Consider the following 15,226-nt stretch of genomic DNA (forward strand, 5'->3'; position numbering starts at 1 on the left):
TGGGGACATCATCGTGGTCTCTTCCTAGGTTCTCTAACAGGCACTTTGCATAAAAGATTCACTCTTCCTGTAGCATGATTCTTCAAGATTCTGGTGATTTCCCCATATCTTCACTTTTTCTAATTTATATATCTCTGTCTTTCCATCTCTTTAGTTTTTTTTTTTTTTTTTTCCTGCCAGGAACAAATGAGGAGACATCAGTTACCTTCTTAAGGACACTAAGATTTAAAAAAAATCTCACCCTGCTTTGCATTAGTAAGTCAACTTCCTACATATATCTTCATGGCCCTATACACACACACAGAAGAAATAGGTTTGGTTTAAACTGACCCCGCTAAGAAGCACCTTTCTCTTTTTATTTATCACCTGAGATAAAATACTGATTTTCTTGTTGGGATTAGAAATTAGAAGACCACCAATCCATTTTAATTTCATGAATGTAGATCCATAACGTTTCTTTCACAAATATCCCCAATACAACTATTACCCTCAGGTCACGAAATGTTTATTTTCTTTTGGTCAGTTTTTCACCAGAAGTCCCATGCCTTTTGTTGTAAACTCACTTGTAATGATTCAGAAATAGAACGCAGTCCCAATGTACTACTAAATCCTGAGAAATGCATGTTTCAATTGTGCAGATTAGAGTAGAAATGGAATAGAGTTTTTTTTTCAGTGTTTTATAACAGGTTAGAGAAATGAACATTCTGCAAAGTTGTTAATCTTAAATATCTATTTGATCTGGAAACAGTGTTGTTCTTATCAGTTAGTTTTGATATTTTAAAAAAGAAAATTAGTGATTTGTGGACCATTTGCCACACTTATTCCTTCCCAGTCTCTTCAACTCTAGAACTATGCTTCTTAGTGGGATATGAGTATCAGAAGCACTAGGGGAAAAATTTCAAAATTTTCATATTCTATCCCACCCCCTTTTGGAATGGTTTGCCCCTTCAAATCAGAGCCCATCAGGAACACAACTGTGTCGAATGAGTTTTCACTCAATGCAGCAAGCGAGAATACACCATAGAGAACCTCAGGATTTTTCAGTTAGAGGGACTTTGTAGGCATGTCTGCCTAGTCGCCTCAGTTATACTTGACTCTTTGAGACCCTATGAACTGTAGCCCCCAGGCTGCTCTGTCTGTGAAATTCTCCAGGCAGGAATACTAGAGTGGGTTCCATGCCCTCCTCCAGGTGTTCTTCCCGACCCAGGGATCAAACCCACGCCTCTTGTGTCTCTGCATTGGCAAGCAGGTTCTTTACCACTAGTGCCACCTGGAAAGCCCAAGAGGGACTTTAACAGATTCTTTTATAGGATTTGGATTTTGGTGGATGATGTGGGGGAAGTGCTCCAAGAAGCAGCACTTCGCCCTAGGTCGGATGCTCTCAGAAAGTAGAGGTAATTCCATAGTAAGGTATCTCAACCAACGTGACCAGCAAGGGGGGTGACTATGGTGAAGATCAATCAATAAAAGGATAAATGTAAACGAACGGGTGCTCATCTTGCAGTGAGAGGAGATTTTTGGTACTTTTGGATGGCACAATCACCTTGTTTTTGTGTGTTTAGACAAAATTTTTATGTGGTCTTCCTTTGTCTCATGTCATCATGGTGTCAGAATGATCTGGTCTGAGATGGGTGTTCTGTGACCTTGTTTACATGTAATAGACTATGATGAGCTGGCTGTGAGTGCCAGGCTGGATTCTGAATGTGCAGAGCAGTTTGTTTTGTCTTTATGCATATGTACCCCCTGCCTTCCTATCTGGTATAACTTTTTCATAACATACTGTGAAGCTTTTATTAGAAGATATTTGAAATGTACAGAAAAGTAATGATAGTAATATAATAAACACCATGTAAATATCTAGCAACTTATGAAATAAAAGATTACAGATAAAAGTATTTGGGCATTGCTCTCAAATCCTAATTCCTCCTGGGAGGAAACTGTGATCTTGAATTTGATGTTTATCATTCTCGAGTACACTGCATGTTCCTTCCTTTTTAAAAAAGATATTCATAACATTTTATGGTCTCCTTCCCTTTCAGGAATTATATAAGTTCTAACTTTAATGCAGACCTGTGATCCTTTTTTTATTCTGGGGTTGTTTTAAGTAGGCATGAAAGCATCCAACTTCATGAAGAACCATGAGACAGGCACCCTATACTTCACACGGGGCATAATTTTATATAAGTACTGTTAAACATTATAAATGAATTTTAATCACCACATCAAGTACTCTGTTCATTTGGTTTCTCCATGCCCTATAGTGATTTTAATCACAGGGGCAATTTGTTGGTTTTATTTAGCAAAATGTTGGGTGGATTTTCCTTCTTCCCTCCACTGGCTCTCTTAAACATTTTTGACACTAACAGAGCTGAATCAATTGGAAATTCACATTTTATGCAATAACAGACCATTTTAATTTCATGAAGCAAGCAAGGGTTTGGCTTCCACTTGTGAATAGCACTGAAGAAAGCAATATTGTCAAAAGAAGCGGCCCGGTATATCCAGAGATAAATCTATCAAATTAAACCCAAGACTTTCATTAGCTCTTACTTTACATTTCCCTACGACATAAGCATTAATTAAACCCATTGGCGCCTTTCTCCTTGCAGGAGACATTTCTCTCTGACAAGGAATGTCAACCAAGGGAATGCGTGGCATAGGAGACCTGCCAGTAAAATCACACTTACTTTCACAGGGAGGAAGGCTGATGCATTCTGGCGGTCGAACGGGCAGAAACAGAACTCAGTGAGTGATTGCCATCTTTTCTTGCCCCCACCGTCTAACAGTCTATGGTGGTGGGCTGACTGTTTCTTGCCTCACTCGAGGTTTCTAAAGATAAGCACACTTATAACTGTGTTGCATCTCTTGTCACCTGTTGTTAGTAGATTTCAAATAAAAGCAGGGACCTTGTGGTCTTCTGAGGTCTTTAACGTACCTCTACTTATGTGATGGGGGCTGGAACTAAATGTCAGGTCTCTTCGTCACTTTGGGTGCTACGACATATCATAAACTGTTGCTGTTGCTTCTAAGTTGCTTCAGTCGTGTCCGACTCTGTGTGACCCCATAGACGGCAGCCCACCAGGCTCCCCTGTCCCTGGGATTCTCCAGGCAAGAACACTGGAGTGGGTTGCCATTTCCTTCTCCAGTGCATGAATGTGAGAAGTGAAAGTGAAGTTGCTCAGTCGTGTCTGACTCTTTGCGATCCCACGGACTGTAGCCTACCAGGCTCCTCTGTCCATCGGATTTCCCAGCAAGAGTACTGGAGTGGGTTGCCATTTCCTTCTGGCTGATAAATAGCAAACATTTACTTCTCGTATTTCCAGAGGCTGGATAGTTTAAGATCACATCACTGGTGGATTCAGTGTCTGATAAGGGTCTACTCCTTGATTCAAGACCCCATCTTTTGGCTCTGTTCTCATGGGACAGAAAGAGCAAGCTTGATCTCTTGGGGGACTCATCTGTAGGTCTTGAGTGTGGGTACCAATCCCATTCATGACCTAAACACTTCCTGAAGGCCCTATCTCCTAACATCGTCGCCCTGGGGCTTAGGATTCAACACATGAATTTATTGGGGAGGGCAGAGGCTATCAGACAGTGGGTTTGGGTTCAACTTGAGTCTGGAGTATTTGGAATGGTAGGCACCCCAAGGCCCAGATAAAAGTCCGTGGAGAGGGCTGAGGGGCTGGTGAAACAGGGACCCCAGTATTTGAGGGAAATGCCAGAAAAACAAACACCCTGAAGGCCTGATCATTCTGTGCTGACATTCCCTTCCTTCTTGCAGGAGAACACTTAAGAATCTGTCCTCAAGAGTACACGTGCTGCACCACGGAAATGGAAGACAAGCTCAGTCAACAGAGCAAACTGGAGTTTGAAAACCTGGTGGAGGAGACCAGCCACTTTGTGCGCACCACGTTCGTGTCCAGACACAAGAAGTTTGACGGTAGGTGGCAGCTTTTCCTTCTCCTTGTGTTGGGTGTGCTTTTCGAGGCGAGATTCTTGATCCTATATGGAAAACATTTTCTCTAAGTGGAAGCTTTTCTTTCCTTCTTAAACATTTATACCTGTGTCTATTTTTAGGAAAGCCATGAGCACTCTTGACAGCTTGGAAAAACCTGAATTAACAAAGAGCTGTTTGGCGTTTGCAGTTTGCCTGTGAGATTTATTTGGAATGATTTTGGCTTACATTTTCATTATTAGAGTGATTCTAAGTCAGCTTTTGTCACACCATAGCTCGTCTTCAGTTTCCATCTAGGGATTTGCCTTGAAGTCATTAAATGTCATTTAAAATTATTTGAAATAGAACATCACTTTTTAAGAGGACAGACTTGTTTTAAGTGCCAGTTGATGTGGACTCCTTTATTTTAGAATGTACATTTCCTGTAACGTAAGTAACTGCATTTTATATTGTAGTTGAAATCGTCTGACAGAAGGTTCTGACCCTTCATTGATTTCCTGGTTATAAGCAATTGACTTCATTTCTATATTCTGTTTGTTAAATAAACATTTTGTATTAGAAAGCACAATGAGCAAAAATAAGTATGACTAGGATGCAGTGTTGGATTTTCCCATTGGAGCCTCAGAAAGATTTTCAAAAGCAATCTGACTTTTTCAACTGAATGAATAATAAGAACGATAAAGATAATATTCTTGGGTAGTGAGGTGTTGTCAGTGCTCTATGAAATGAATGCCCCTTCCTATGGCTCCTTGTAAACCAGACTTTCAAATTGTAGCTACCCTTTCTTGGGTGCCTTGGTCTTAGGAAATTGCCCGACAGAAACAGAACAGCCATTCATTTCCTCCATCCTTTCCAATCAATGCACAACAAAGCTGGTTCAGAAAAATCGTATACTACGTTTGTCTTGTTTTTTTTCTTTCTCTCTCTGTAGTACATAAAATGTTCTTGGTGGCTGCTTTAAATTGGATGCGCCAATGTCTCTTAGATTAGTCCTCCAGGTTCTAAAATCAAGATTATGTGACATTTTCTGTGGAAATGAAAGGGACTTATACTGTTGCAAGTATATTTCAGTGTTTTCACATTCTTCCTCTTTCTCTCACTCTGTGTTCAACTGTATGTGCGGATGTATATAAAAGTAACTCTTTATTTAGATATGATGCTGTGACTATTGTTCCCTTGAGTACAACTAGCGAGGACTTGGGAGTTGGCCTTGATTTACAGATTATAAATCCAGTGACTTTTAGGAGCCCTGAAGGGGCTCTGTTCTTGAGGAACTATAATGTACAGTATTACTTCAAACTGAAGCAAATTGAGACACGTTATCCTGTGTTACAGAAAGCAGGGGAGGGTGACCTGCTGCTCTGACTTTGACCTGTATCTTTAGAAAACAGCTCTTAGTGCTTTTATAAGGTTGTGCTCCAAAATTAAGTAGGAATAATCCCAGGGCAGTATTCACCTTGTGCTTGCGTGCAAGCTCAGTCACTTTAGTCGTGTCCCACTCTTTGCCACCCTATGGACTATAGCCCGCCAGGCAATTCTGTCCATGGGATTCTCCAGGCAAGAATAATGGAGTAGGTTGCCATGCCCTCCTGCAGACTTCCTGACCCAGGGATCAAACCTGTGTCTCAGGCAGGTTCTTTACCACTGAACCAATGGGGAAGCCCATGTTACATAATATATATTCCTTTAAATAAAAATATTAGACTTAAGGTAGATTTTTGGGGTGTTGATTTTTTTTTTTTATAATGAGTAAAGCTATTCAACAAGACTGAGTCAGGTAATTCCTGTATTCGTCTATCAATGACTTTCAATATCTTTGGATTTATAATTATTAAACCCAGATGTGTTTCTCCTATTAAAAAAACCACTCTCTCTTTCTTGCTTTCTCTCTCTCTCTCTGTCTCTCTCTTTACGGGTATGTTCTAAATTGTTCTAATGTATTTAAGGGTCTTATGTCAGTTGGTTTGACAGGACATTGATTTTGCTAAGATTTGATCTGACATGGGGGTGATGAATTCTTTAACTACAGTGCGTTTCATTGTAGTTGCATTAGGCTGGGATGGGAGAGAAAGGAAGCTTTCAGCTTTTTTTTTTTTTCCAAAATATAAATGGGATCTGGTGAGCTTAGTTTCTGAAGAGTTGTCTTAAAAAATTATAAAAATTAGTCACCATTATAATTTCTGCACTTTGAGCAATTTCATGAAGGTCATCCATGCAATTGTATGATTTATCTTTTTATCCCACAAAAGCGATCCTGCCAAGTCATCTTTCAGGAATGCTGGTACATTCATGAGGGCAGTTTTCCATTTGTTCCCTTACCGCTTTTTTTTTATATTCCTGGATGAACCTGATGGTGCTTTGAGGGGCTTTATTTTTAGTAGCTTCCTATTCTGAGTCATTTTGCATGATTGCTGGAGTCTCTTGATCCAAAGTGTTCATTTTGCATCTCTGCCTCTGGTCCCACTTTCTCAGAGATCTTGATTTCTCATCTGGATTTTAGGCATCTTTGTTGGTTATGTGTTCTTTATTATATGAAAGAGGACTGTATCATATAAGAAGGTGGCCATTTACCTTCCTATTTTCAATAAGTACAGCAACAATTTAAATTGCACCTAATATATGTGATTCAGTCCAAACTCTATTCAGAGCGGCTAGATTCAATCATAGTTAATCATTAGTCTACAGTCTAGTCATTTTGCTAGAAATGTTTTTATTCCATTTAGCTTGTCATTTTGTGGTAGAGGTGACTTTTAAAATTTGAAATTCAGAAACATTTAACAGAACATAACATTACATTTATTGTCATATTCTTTCCCATTTTCTATTAATACCTTTGGTAATATTTAGTAGATACTGTATAAAATTATAAATATTCATTGCCTGGTTGGAAGCTAAACCTGAATGAATATGAATTTTCCCCAATTTCCTTAAAGGGCCCAGCTTTGCTCCCTAGCTCCATTAGCTGAAAATGTATTGCTGTGAAGCAGTGAATAGAAAAAAAGGGTAGCTGTGAGGCAATGAATTGAAAAAGTATATAAAACCAATTGCAGAAATTTTCACTCTTTAGCAGTGAATTTCCTTATAGATGAGTAGATTTTTTTCCCCTTTTTAAACATATAGTTGAAATATGATGAATGTATATTCAAGTTTATATCCTTGGCACTAGTACTCTTCCAAGTGTCTTGCATGGTTTTTATTTGTTTGTTTGTTCTCCCTTTTCTGGCCAAATCTCCACCTCTGCTTGGCGTTATATATCCCTGCAAACCCCTCACCTGTTGGCCAGAACCTGGCCACTGCTGATTCTCAAAGACACAGGGATGCGCTCAGTTTGCTCTGTAGCCAAGCCTAGGTTTTCTAATACACTCCAGTGGTTAAAATTATGGATGAAGGTCCAGCCAGGTACACCTGGAAGAATGATCACAACTCTATTCCCTGACTTATGGGCTTTCTCACTTTTGCCAAGTACCCCAGATAGCCAGAAATATACAAACAAATGGATCATATAAAAATACAGATAAACAGAGTGACATCTTTGTGTACCCACTCATTTTCCTAGCATTTTGGTGTTTAATAACTGCCCGACCTGTCAGATTGGCCTCTGTGTCCAAATCCCAGTGGCTGTCTTGCTTCAAATTTGTAAAGATCTAGGAAAATGGAGAGCAACCAAATACTCAGATAATAGGAATGGTAATAATAGGCAACATCTGGCCATGTTCCTCGCCCATTACAGACATTAGCCTGTTTACCAGCAGTGAGCTCCAGTGCAGAGACACATAGACTCTCAGTGGCAGAGTCAGCGTCCTGTCCCAGGCTAGCCCTCCTGAGTGCTTGCTCTTAGCCACAACCACCCCATAATCTCTCTTTTGTTTTCTAGTGTCCAAATGTGCTGAGATTTCACCATCAGCAGCATCTTTTCCTCTATCTCCCACTGTCAGTTACTCCCAGTAATTGTGGGAAAGAGGTGGAAATATCTTACAGAGAAATGTGGGAAGAGATTAAAAAAAAATCCTTAAAGAAAGAAAATAAAATTACTCACCTAAATATAGTCCAGCCCCCAAGGAACTTGGAGCCTGGAGAGCGTAAATGACTTGCCAAGTTTCCACCAAGAATGATGAAACCAAGACTGTAACCTGATGCTCTTGACTTACATCAGACTTAGAAATAGTAATGTGATAGCAAGTCGATATTTGGCTGAAATTCTAATCCAGCTTTTATTTGTTTTCAGTGGACGCTGGCTAAAAATTACTGATTTTCTTTCAACAAGGAAATTGTGATATTGGTGGCTAAAGAATCTAGCCATATTTTTGGAAAGGGCAGCATCAGTGTTTAATTGAATATTGTCCCTAAATTAAAGGGACATGAGTGTTTTGTGCAAAAAAAAGTTATTGAATCAATGAAGGCATATTATTTATTCTCCTCACCTCATGAAGCCCTGGTAGCTTCTATCCTGATGTAAGCACAAGCACCCTATTCTCCAGAGTCATATATGGAATATGGATTATTCAGAAACTGAAAAATTTAGTTGAAGGGATATATTACTTTGGCAGTTTTTTCTTTATATTTATTTGAGCTGGTATTTATTCATCTGAATCTCAATATGAGGTTTTTTGTTTAGTGTATTCTTGGTCTTATTATTTTACTTTGCTTCTTGGTTTTTATTTATGTATTTTTATGATATACATTTGTCCAGAGATCTTGGCAGCAAGTACATTTTTAAAAGCAAAAACAAAAGAAAAAAAAAAAAGTTGAGCAGTAATTTCCATCCTCCCAAAGAACTTATTCCATGGTAACACCCTCAGAATTCTCATTTTGACTGAATGTGGAAATAATTTATACATGGCGCCATAATATTTTTACGCTGCAAATCTGCTTGTGTTTTCTTTTTAAATATCATTTCTCATCTATATGCTGTAGAGATGACAATAATGTAATGATATCTTTAAAATATGGCCTAATTTTCTCACAGAATATACTTATTTGAAAAGCAAAAATCCCTGAGTAGTTTTCCTTATGGTAGCAGAGTCTTCTAAATTTCCTATCACATGGGTGCTGTGTGTGTGTGTGTGTGTGTGAGTGAGATTTCAATTTGGAAACATTTATTCAGAACCTATTGTATAGAGACATCTAGCTAAGGGTCTAGGTTTAGTACATGCAAAGATGACTAATAATGACAAAAATATGGTCAGTCCATCACAGAATTTACCTTGTTGGGGGTCTAGACATCCGTATAAAGCTAACTCTAAGGGAGCCACAATTGACTCTGCCATATAGTGGAAGTCCAGAGAAAACTGGAAGGAGTCATGTATTTTATTGAGACACTAGTGAAGAAAATCAAAAATATAAGTGAATAGTGCTTGCTATGATAGGGTTTCCCTGGTGACTCAGTGGTGAAGAACCTGCCTGCCAATGCAGAGACATGGGTTTAATCCCTGAGTTGCGAAGGTCCCCTGGAGTAGGAACTGGCCACCCACTCCAGTCTTCTTGCCTGGGAAATCCCATGGACAGAGGAATCTGGAGGGATGCAGTCCACGTGGTTGCAAAGGAGTCAGACACAACTGAGCAACTAAACAAGAGAAGACTTTTAGAAGATGGAACACACTGGACCCTGAAAGAATGACTTAAGGTTGTGAAGGTTAAAGAGGTGCCAGGAGGCGGGTGGCAGGAGGAAACATAGGCATCAAACTTGTTTGCATAGTCCACAAAGTCCTTGGGACATGCCAACATAATTACAATTGAGTCCCCTCAACAGTGTTAATTTATTGACATTTGGCATACATTCATGATGTAAATAATCTGCAGAAACATTTTTGTTCCTGTATCAGTCTGCTGTTGTTTTGTAACAAACAACCACAGCATTTCAGGGCATAAGTAAGATGCTTCTCTTTTTCCTTGAATGTGTCTTTGGGTAGCTGGAGTTTGGCTGTTTCAGGCCTTTGCTCAACGAGGCTGCCTCTAAACTGTGGATTTGGTCTGGTCTGTTCCAGACGTATTTTGGAAGTAGCTCTCTATCTACATTCTTCTCATGGTGGAGTCTGGAGACTGTATTACACACGTAGACGCATGATGCCCCTTAAAGCCTAAATTAGAGTTGGCTGGTTGTTGTCTCAGCTCCTGTTGGCCAAAACAGATCTTGTGGTCATTCCCACCATTGATGGGCAGAAAGTGTTTAACCCCGAAGAAGATGGAGGTGAGGAGAGGAGTAAATATTTCTACACCTAACCTACCACAGTCCTGGACTGACTTCTTCTTGCTGTTCCTTAAATAATGTTTTACCTTTCATGTTGACTTGTGATATATGTATTTTTGGCAGGTGGGCAAGGGTGGGGAGGGAGGCAGATTTTTCTAGTAATTCAAGAGCAATAATTATTTTCCAAATAAAGCGCAGTTAGTCAAACACACCTGTTACAGACTACCTCCCATATCCTAGCACATTAACAAACACTTAGGACACACACACACCACTTTCTTGATATTATTTAAGAATACACAGATGTGATATTTCCATTTCTTATGTTACTACCCCCCTTGATTATTGACCAGAATAACACGTTAACTGTAACTTCCTGAGGGTTATCATGTTAATCAGCGTATAATGTAGTTACCCAAATGCCTCCCTGAACATTGCTGGGCCAGTATATCAGCAATATATGGGCTTCCTTGCTGGCTCAACAGTAAAGAGTCTACCTGCAATGCAGGAGAACTAGGAGATGTGGATTCCATCCCTGGGTTGGTAAGATCCTATAGAGGAGGGCGTGGCAACCCACTCCAGTATTCTAGACTGGAAAATCCCATGGACAGAGGAGCCTGGTGGGCTATAGTCCATGGGGTCGCAAAGAATTGGACATGACTGAATACATACATATCAGTGATATGAATTTCATCTGGATGACACTCCTCTGGAAGTCAGAATGTGCTGAATTGGGTTTTAGAAATTAGAGAAATGGTCTCTCTGGCTTTGGAAAGTAATCTGACAATTTTCCCAAAGGGCAGCCCTTCCAAAAACAAGAATCAGCTAATCAGGGATTGGGTTTTGCCGGAATTGGTAAACAGATTTATAAATCGCAAATGCCTTCCTTGTACGGGGTGTTGGGATAAATGGTCCTTGCATGGCTGAAGACTCTTTCAATGCAGAGCATGAAGAAGCCAGATCTTTGTGTAAGTGGAATCTCCCTCCCTCCTTCCTTTCTTCCTTCCTTTCTTCCTTCCTTTCTCTCTCTCTCTTTCTTCTCTTTGGACAGCTCTTTCAAAACTAAGAAAATACTGCTGATCAGTAGCTTCGTGTCCTTTGTGATAGACTCCCAATCATTTTCTAATTCTTATCCCACTACCACATACCTCAGAGTAACTGAAAACATTAGGCTCCCAGTGTAGTTGTAATATTATCATCTTATTATCACCAATTCCCTTGCATGGTGGCTTTGCTGAGCAGCTGTTTCACAGACAAGCCAGTTCTTTTAAGTATTTCTCTATCAGAGGCTGAGACCAGCCTACCAGAAGGGTTCTTGGTCATGAATGTTAATGAGCAGACAAGTATCTCTTCCCTGACAGTGGCTCACTAATCCTTTGAGTAAGCATGACTAAATCATAAGAGAAATTTTATTTCAGTTAAATTCATCTGCCACTGGATAGAGAAAACAGGTTTTCTTATTTTAATGAAAATCAAGAAAAATATCTAATGGTGATATAAATTAGAGTTGGGTGGAAACATTTTGGTCCCCAGACCTGGGAATGCAGTAGCTCAGTGTAGACTGGTTCAGTTGTGTGGTGTGTATAAAGTTGATGGAGACTTCATTATCTCCTGTGAGGTGTGATGTGCAATGGGGAACAGTGTAAGTCCTAACTCTTGAGCTGGAATTTTGTATGAAGACGCTTTTGACCTTTCTCAAGTGGTGTGGAATTGGAATAAAAACTGGGCTTCCTTCATTCACTGAGACGATATAAGACCTCCCTTTTCCAAGCAGATAACATGATAAATGAATAAGAAAAATGTTTGTATGCTTTTTTAAGATTCAAAAGCAAACTATGCAGGTGAATCTTTATTTCAAATGGCATACCCTGTCCTGATGGAGTCCCTGAGGTGGACACTTAGAAGGAACAAGATGGACATAAAAAATTATCATGGTTGAAACTGGTTAGTGAGTCCATGGGTCTTTCTTATAATGTTCTCACTTTTGGGTGATCCCCAATATCTGTAATTAATATTTTTTAAAGAGAGAACTGACTTAAGCATATGCAGGACTGAAGATTTCCAAACTGTGAATTCATTCCGAATGCAGAACAATGTTAGTGGATATTACCAATCTTATGTCTTGCCAATTCAATGATGGTAAATTTTTACTAGTTTTAAATGTTTTAAATAGTAAATTCAACATGCCATTTTCAAATTGCAGAGATGAACACAACTTATAGATCTTTTAACTCAGATCAGGGTCACTTAGCTTCTGCTTCCACCCAACATTTTATTATTGTGTTGCTAGAACTGGCATCTCTAGTTTATCTGCAAGAACAGGCCTGTGAAAATGAGGCTAAATCCTTAGATGTTCCTATTAAGTGTGATTCAAAATGTCAAACTCTTGGTTAGAAAATGTATGGACACCAAGACAAGCAGATTATTCCAACACAAACTTTGGTAAGATTCAGAAGAAAATGTAAGGTGTAGATTATAAATGCATTATAAATAATATTCCTATATCACTAGGTAGTCTTCTAATGATTCTTAGTTGAAGCACAACCATCATGAGCTCTATGTGTTTGGCTTTTTAGCAAATCCAAAGGAAAAGACAGCATGTCTAAACAATTAATTCCATGTGATTCCCTTTATTCCATTAAAAAGGGGGAGAATCCTAATTTCACATGCAGAGGTAGATTTAGCTAATAAGCTTGCATGATTCATGACACTCAGAGAAATTGTAGGAAAAAATCACCCATTACAGTTTCAGAATTTTTCATTTATTATTCTTTCAAATGGTTTTTTAATATTCATTAAATAGACAAATATTATTCTTCAGATGATTATATATAGTAATACGTGATCTTCATACTGTATCCTCCCTACCTAGTGGTTTAATTGAATCCAAACAACTTGAAAATGAAAGACAAACTTTGAAGGAAGATAGCAGGAAATTGGGCCTCCAAGGCTTTTCCATGTTGGAAGAAACTGTACTTCTCCACCTATTTTTTATATGAAAATTTCTTTGTGTATTTTCTGCTTTTTAAAGAACAGTGTGTAGTCACTACAAGTTTTGGTTCTCTTGCTGTCTTATCTCCTTCCCTTCGGTGCTTATGAAGTCGACACCTTATCACTTTCACTTATTTAGTGTTCTTTTAATAGTATTCTTGAACAAAAAAGTATGATCTATTCCCTGTTGAAGTCTAAGCTCATTAAGTATAGAGATTAGGTCTCCTATTTCTATTTTATCTTCCTAGACTTGACTTAATATGGAACATATTTAACAATGCTGCAGTGTTGTTTGACTGTGGCACCAACCCACACAGACCCAAGGGCACAGACCAGTCAGATGAATTACTTAAGCTCCTATAATAAATGCGACAGAAGAAAATAGGAAGCCTTGAATTTTAGTTATCTATTAACTCTGAGGGTCCATAAACCTGGAAGTCATATTTGATTTCAGCAGTATTTATTCCAGTGGATTTAATAGAACTAATTTTAAATTCCCAGGATGAAGGTGATCTTTTTTTGGAGTGGAAGGAGAACCTTAGCTCAAAAAGTGGGATGAATGCACTTACACACACGTACACACAGAGCTTTATACATGTGAGTAAGGAGGGATTAAGAGACACAAGTCTCTCAAAGGACCAGTTAACACAGAGATTTGTGTGCTCAAACTCTGGAAATTTTTTTTGTTTTTTGGAAATTTTTTTAAAACATTTTTTAAACATTAAAACATTTTCTTTCTTTATTGGACTGTTTTGATTTTTTCAGTAAAAGTCAAATAACCCTGTAAGTAAGGATATATTTCTGAGCTCTCTATTTGTCTGTCCTTAAGCCCTTGCTACAATGCCTTGATTACTGTCACTTCATAGTAATTTTTAAAGCTGTGTTAGTCCTCTTCCAATTTCAAACAGTGCAGTCTGTGATTCTGTGGTCCCTTTGGGATTTAGAAATCTTCATTTTGTTTAAGCATCTCACATGTCTGGGTCAGCACCCTTTGAGTATCACTGGGTAAGTGGAGTTGAGAGATCAGTTATCAGGATGTCGGGCTGAGGCAGATAAGAATGACAGAAGCTTTTCCATCTTTGCTCTGTCCTGTTAAGGTCATTTAAGGGCTGCCAATAAAAGGTCCACCATCTGTAAGGTGGGATTCAAGCATCTATTGACCAAATGGCATTTTTTCTTTTTTTATACCTTATTCAAGTTTCTCTTTTTTCCTTCTGATTTTGACACTGAATTGCACTCCAGATCTGCAACTCATGTAATGTTTTGCAGGCCAAATTATACTGCAGTTGATTTATTTTTTTTTAATATTTGTGAACCACAAATTTTCTGTTTCCTCTTTTATTTTCTAGTTTCTAACAAATACTTATTTTTCTAGTTTCTAACAAATACCTATTTTTTAGATACTTATAGTTTCTAACAAATACTTATAGTTTCTAACAAATACTTATTTTTCACAATCTAGAAAATGCATTTCAATTTTTTTTCTCTATTTTTTTTGTGGCTTACAGGATGTTTTCTGAAGCCAAGTATATAATTTATTTTTAATAGCATTTTTAAATTTTAAAGTATTATATACTTTTATAGAAAACTTGGAGAATTTAATTTAAGGCATTAAAGAAGTTAAAGTTACTTTAAATTTTGGCTCACTTGTGGAAAAAAATCTGATCTCTGAGGACACTGAGGTAAACATGCTGCTACTGCTAAGTCACTTCACTCGTGTCCGACTCTGTGTGTGCCCCATAGACGGCAGCCCACCAGGCTCCCCCGTCCCTGGGATTCTCCAGGCAAGAACACTGGAGTGGGTTGCCATTTCCTTCTCCAATGCATGAAAGTGAAAAGTGAAAGTGAAGTCGCTCAGTCATGTCCGACTATTAGTGACCCCATGGACTGCAGCCTACCAGGCTCCTCTGTCCATGGGATTTTCCAGGCAAGAGTACTGGAGTGGGGTGCCATTGCCTTCTCCCATATAGTAATACAAATGTTTGATTTCTCATGAGAGTTTATTCAACTAACTTCTAAAAAAATAAATAAGTTGGAACTCTTATTTCCTATGTTTAATAGTTTATAATATAAAAGGAAAACCAGAACCCAGT

The 15,226-nt window shown here is 38.5% G+C and overlaps 1 protein-coding gene across 3 annotated transcripts in view; it reads left to right on the plus strand.

Moving 5' to 3' along the window:
• GPC6 (glypican 6) overlaps nt 1-15,226 on the plus strand; it is a 1,234,490-nt gene that overhangs the window by 305,033 nt on the left and 914,231 nt on the right. For all 3 annotated transcript variants that reach the window (XM_086330189.1, XM_086330193.1, XM_086330194.1), the window contains exon 2: nt 3,782-3,940. In XM_086330189.1, coding sequence (XP_086186315.1) covers nt 3,782-3,940 — 159 coding nt within the window. The remainder of the gene's footprint in view (nt 1-3,781; nt 3,941-15,226) is intronic.

This window comes from Bos grunniens, chromosome 12 (assembly GCF_055505025.1).
Source record: "Bos grunniens cultivar Pamir isolate PY7600 chromosome 12, Bosgru_T2T1.0, whole genome shotgun sequence".
Taxonomy (NCBI): Eukaryota; Metazoa; Chordata; class Mammalia; order Artiodactyla; family Bovidae; genus Bos; species Bos grunniens.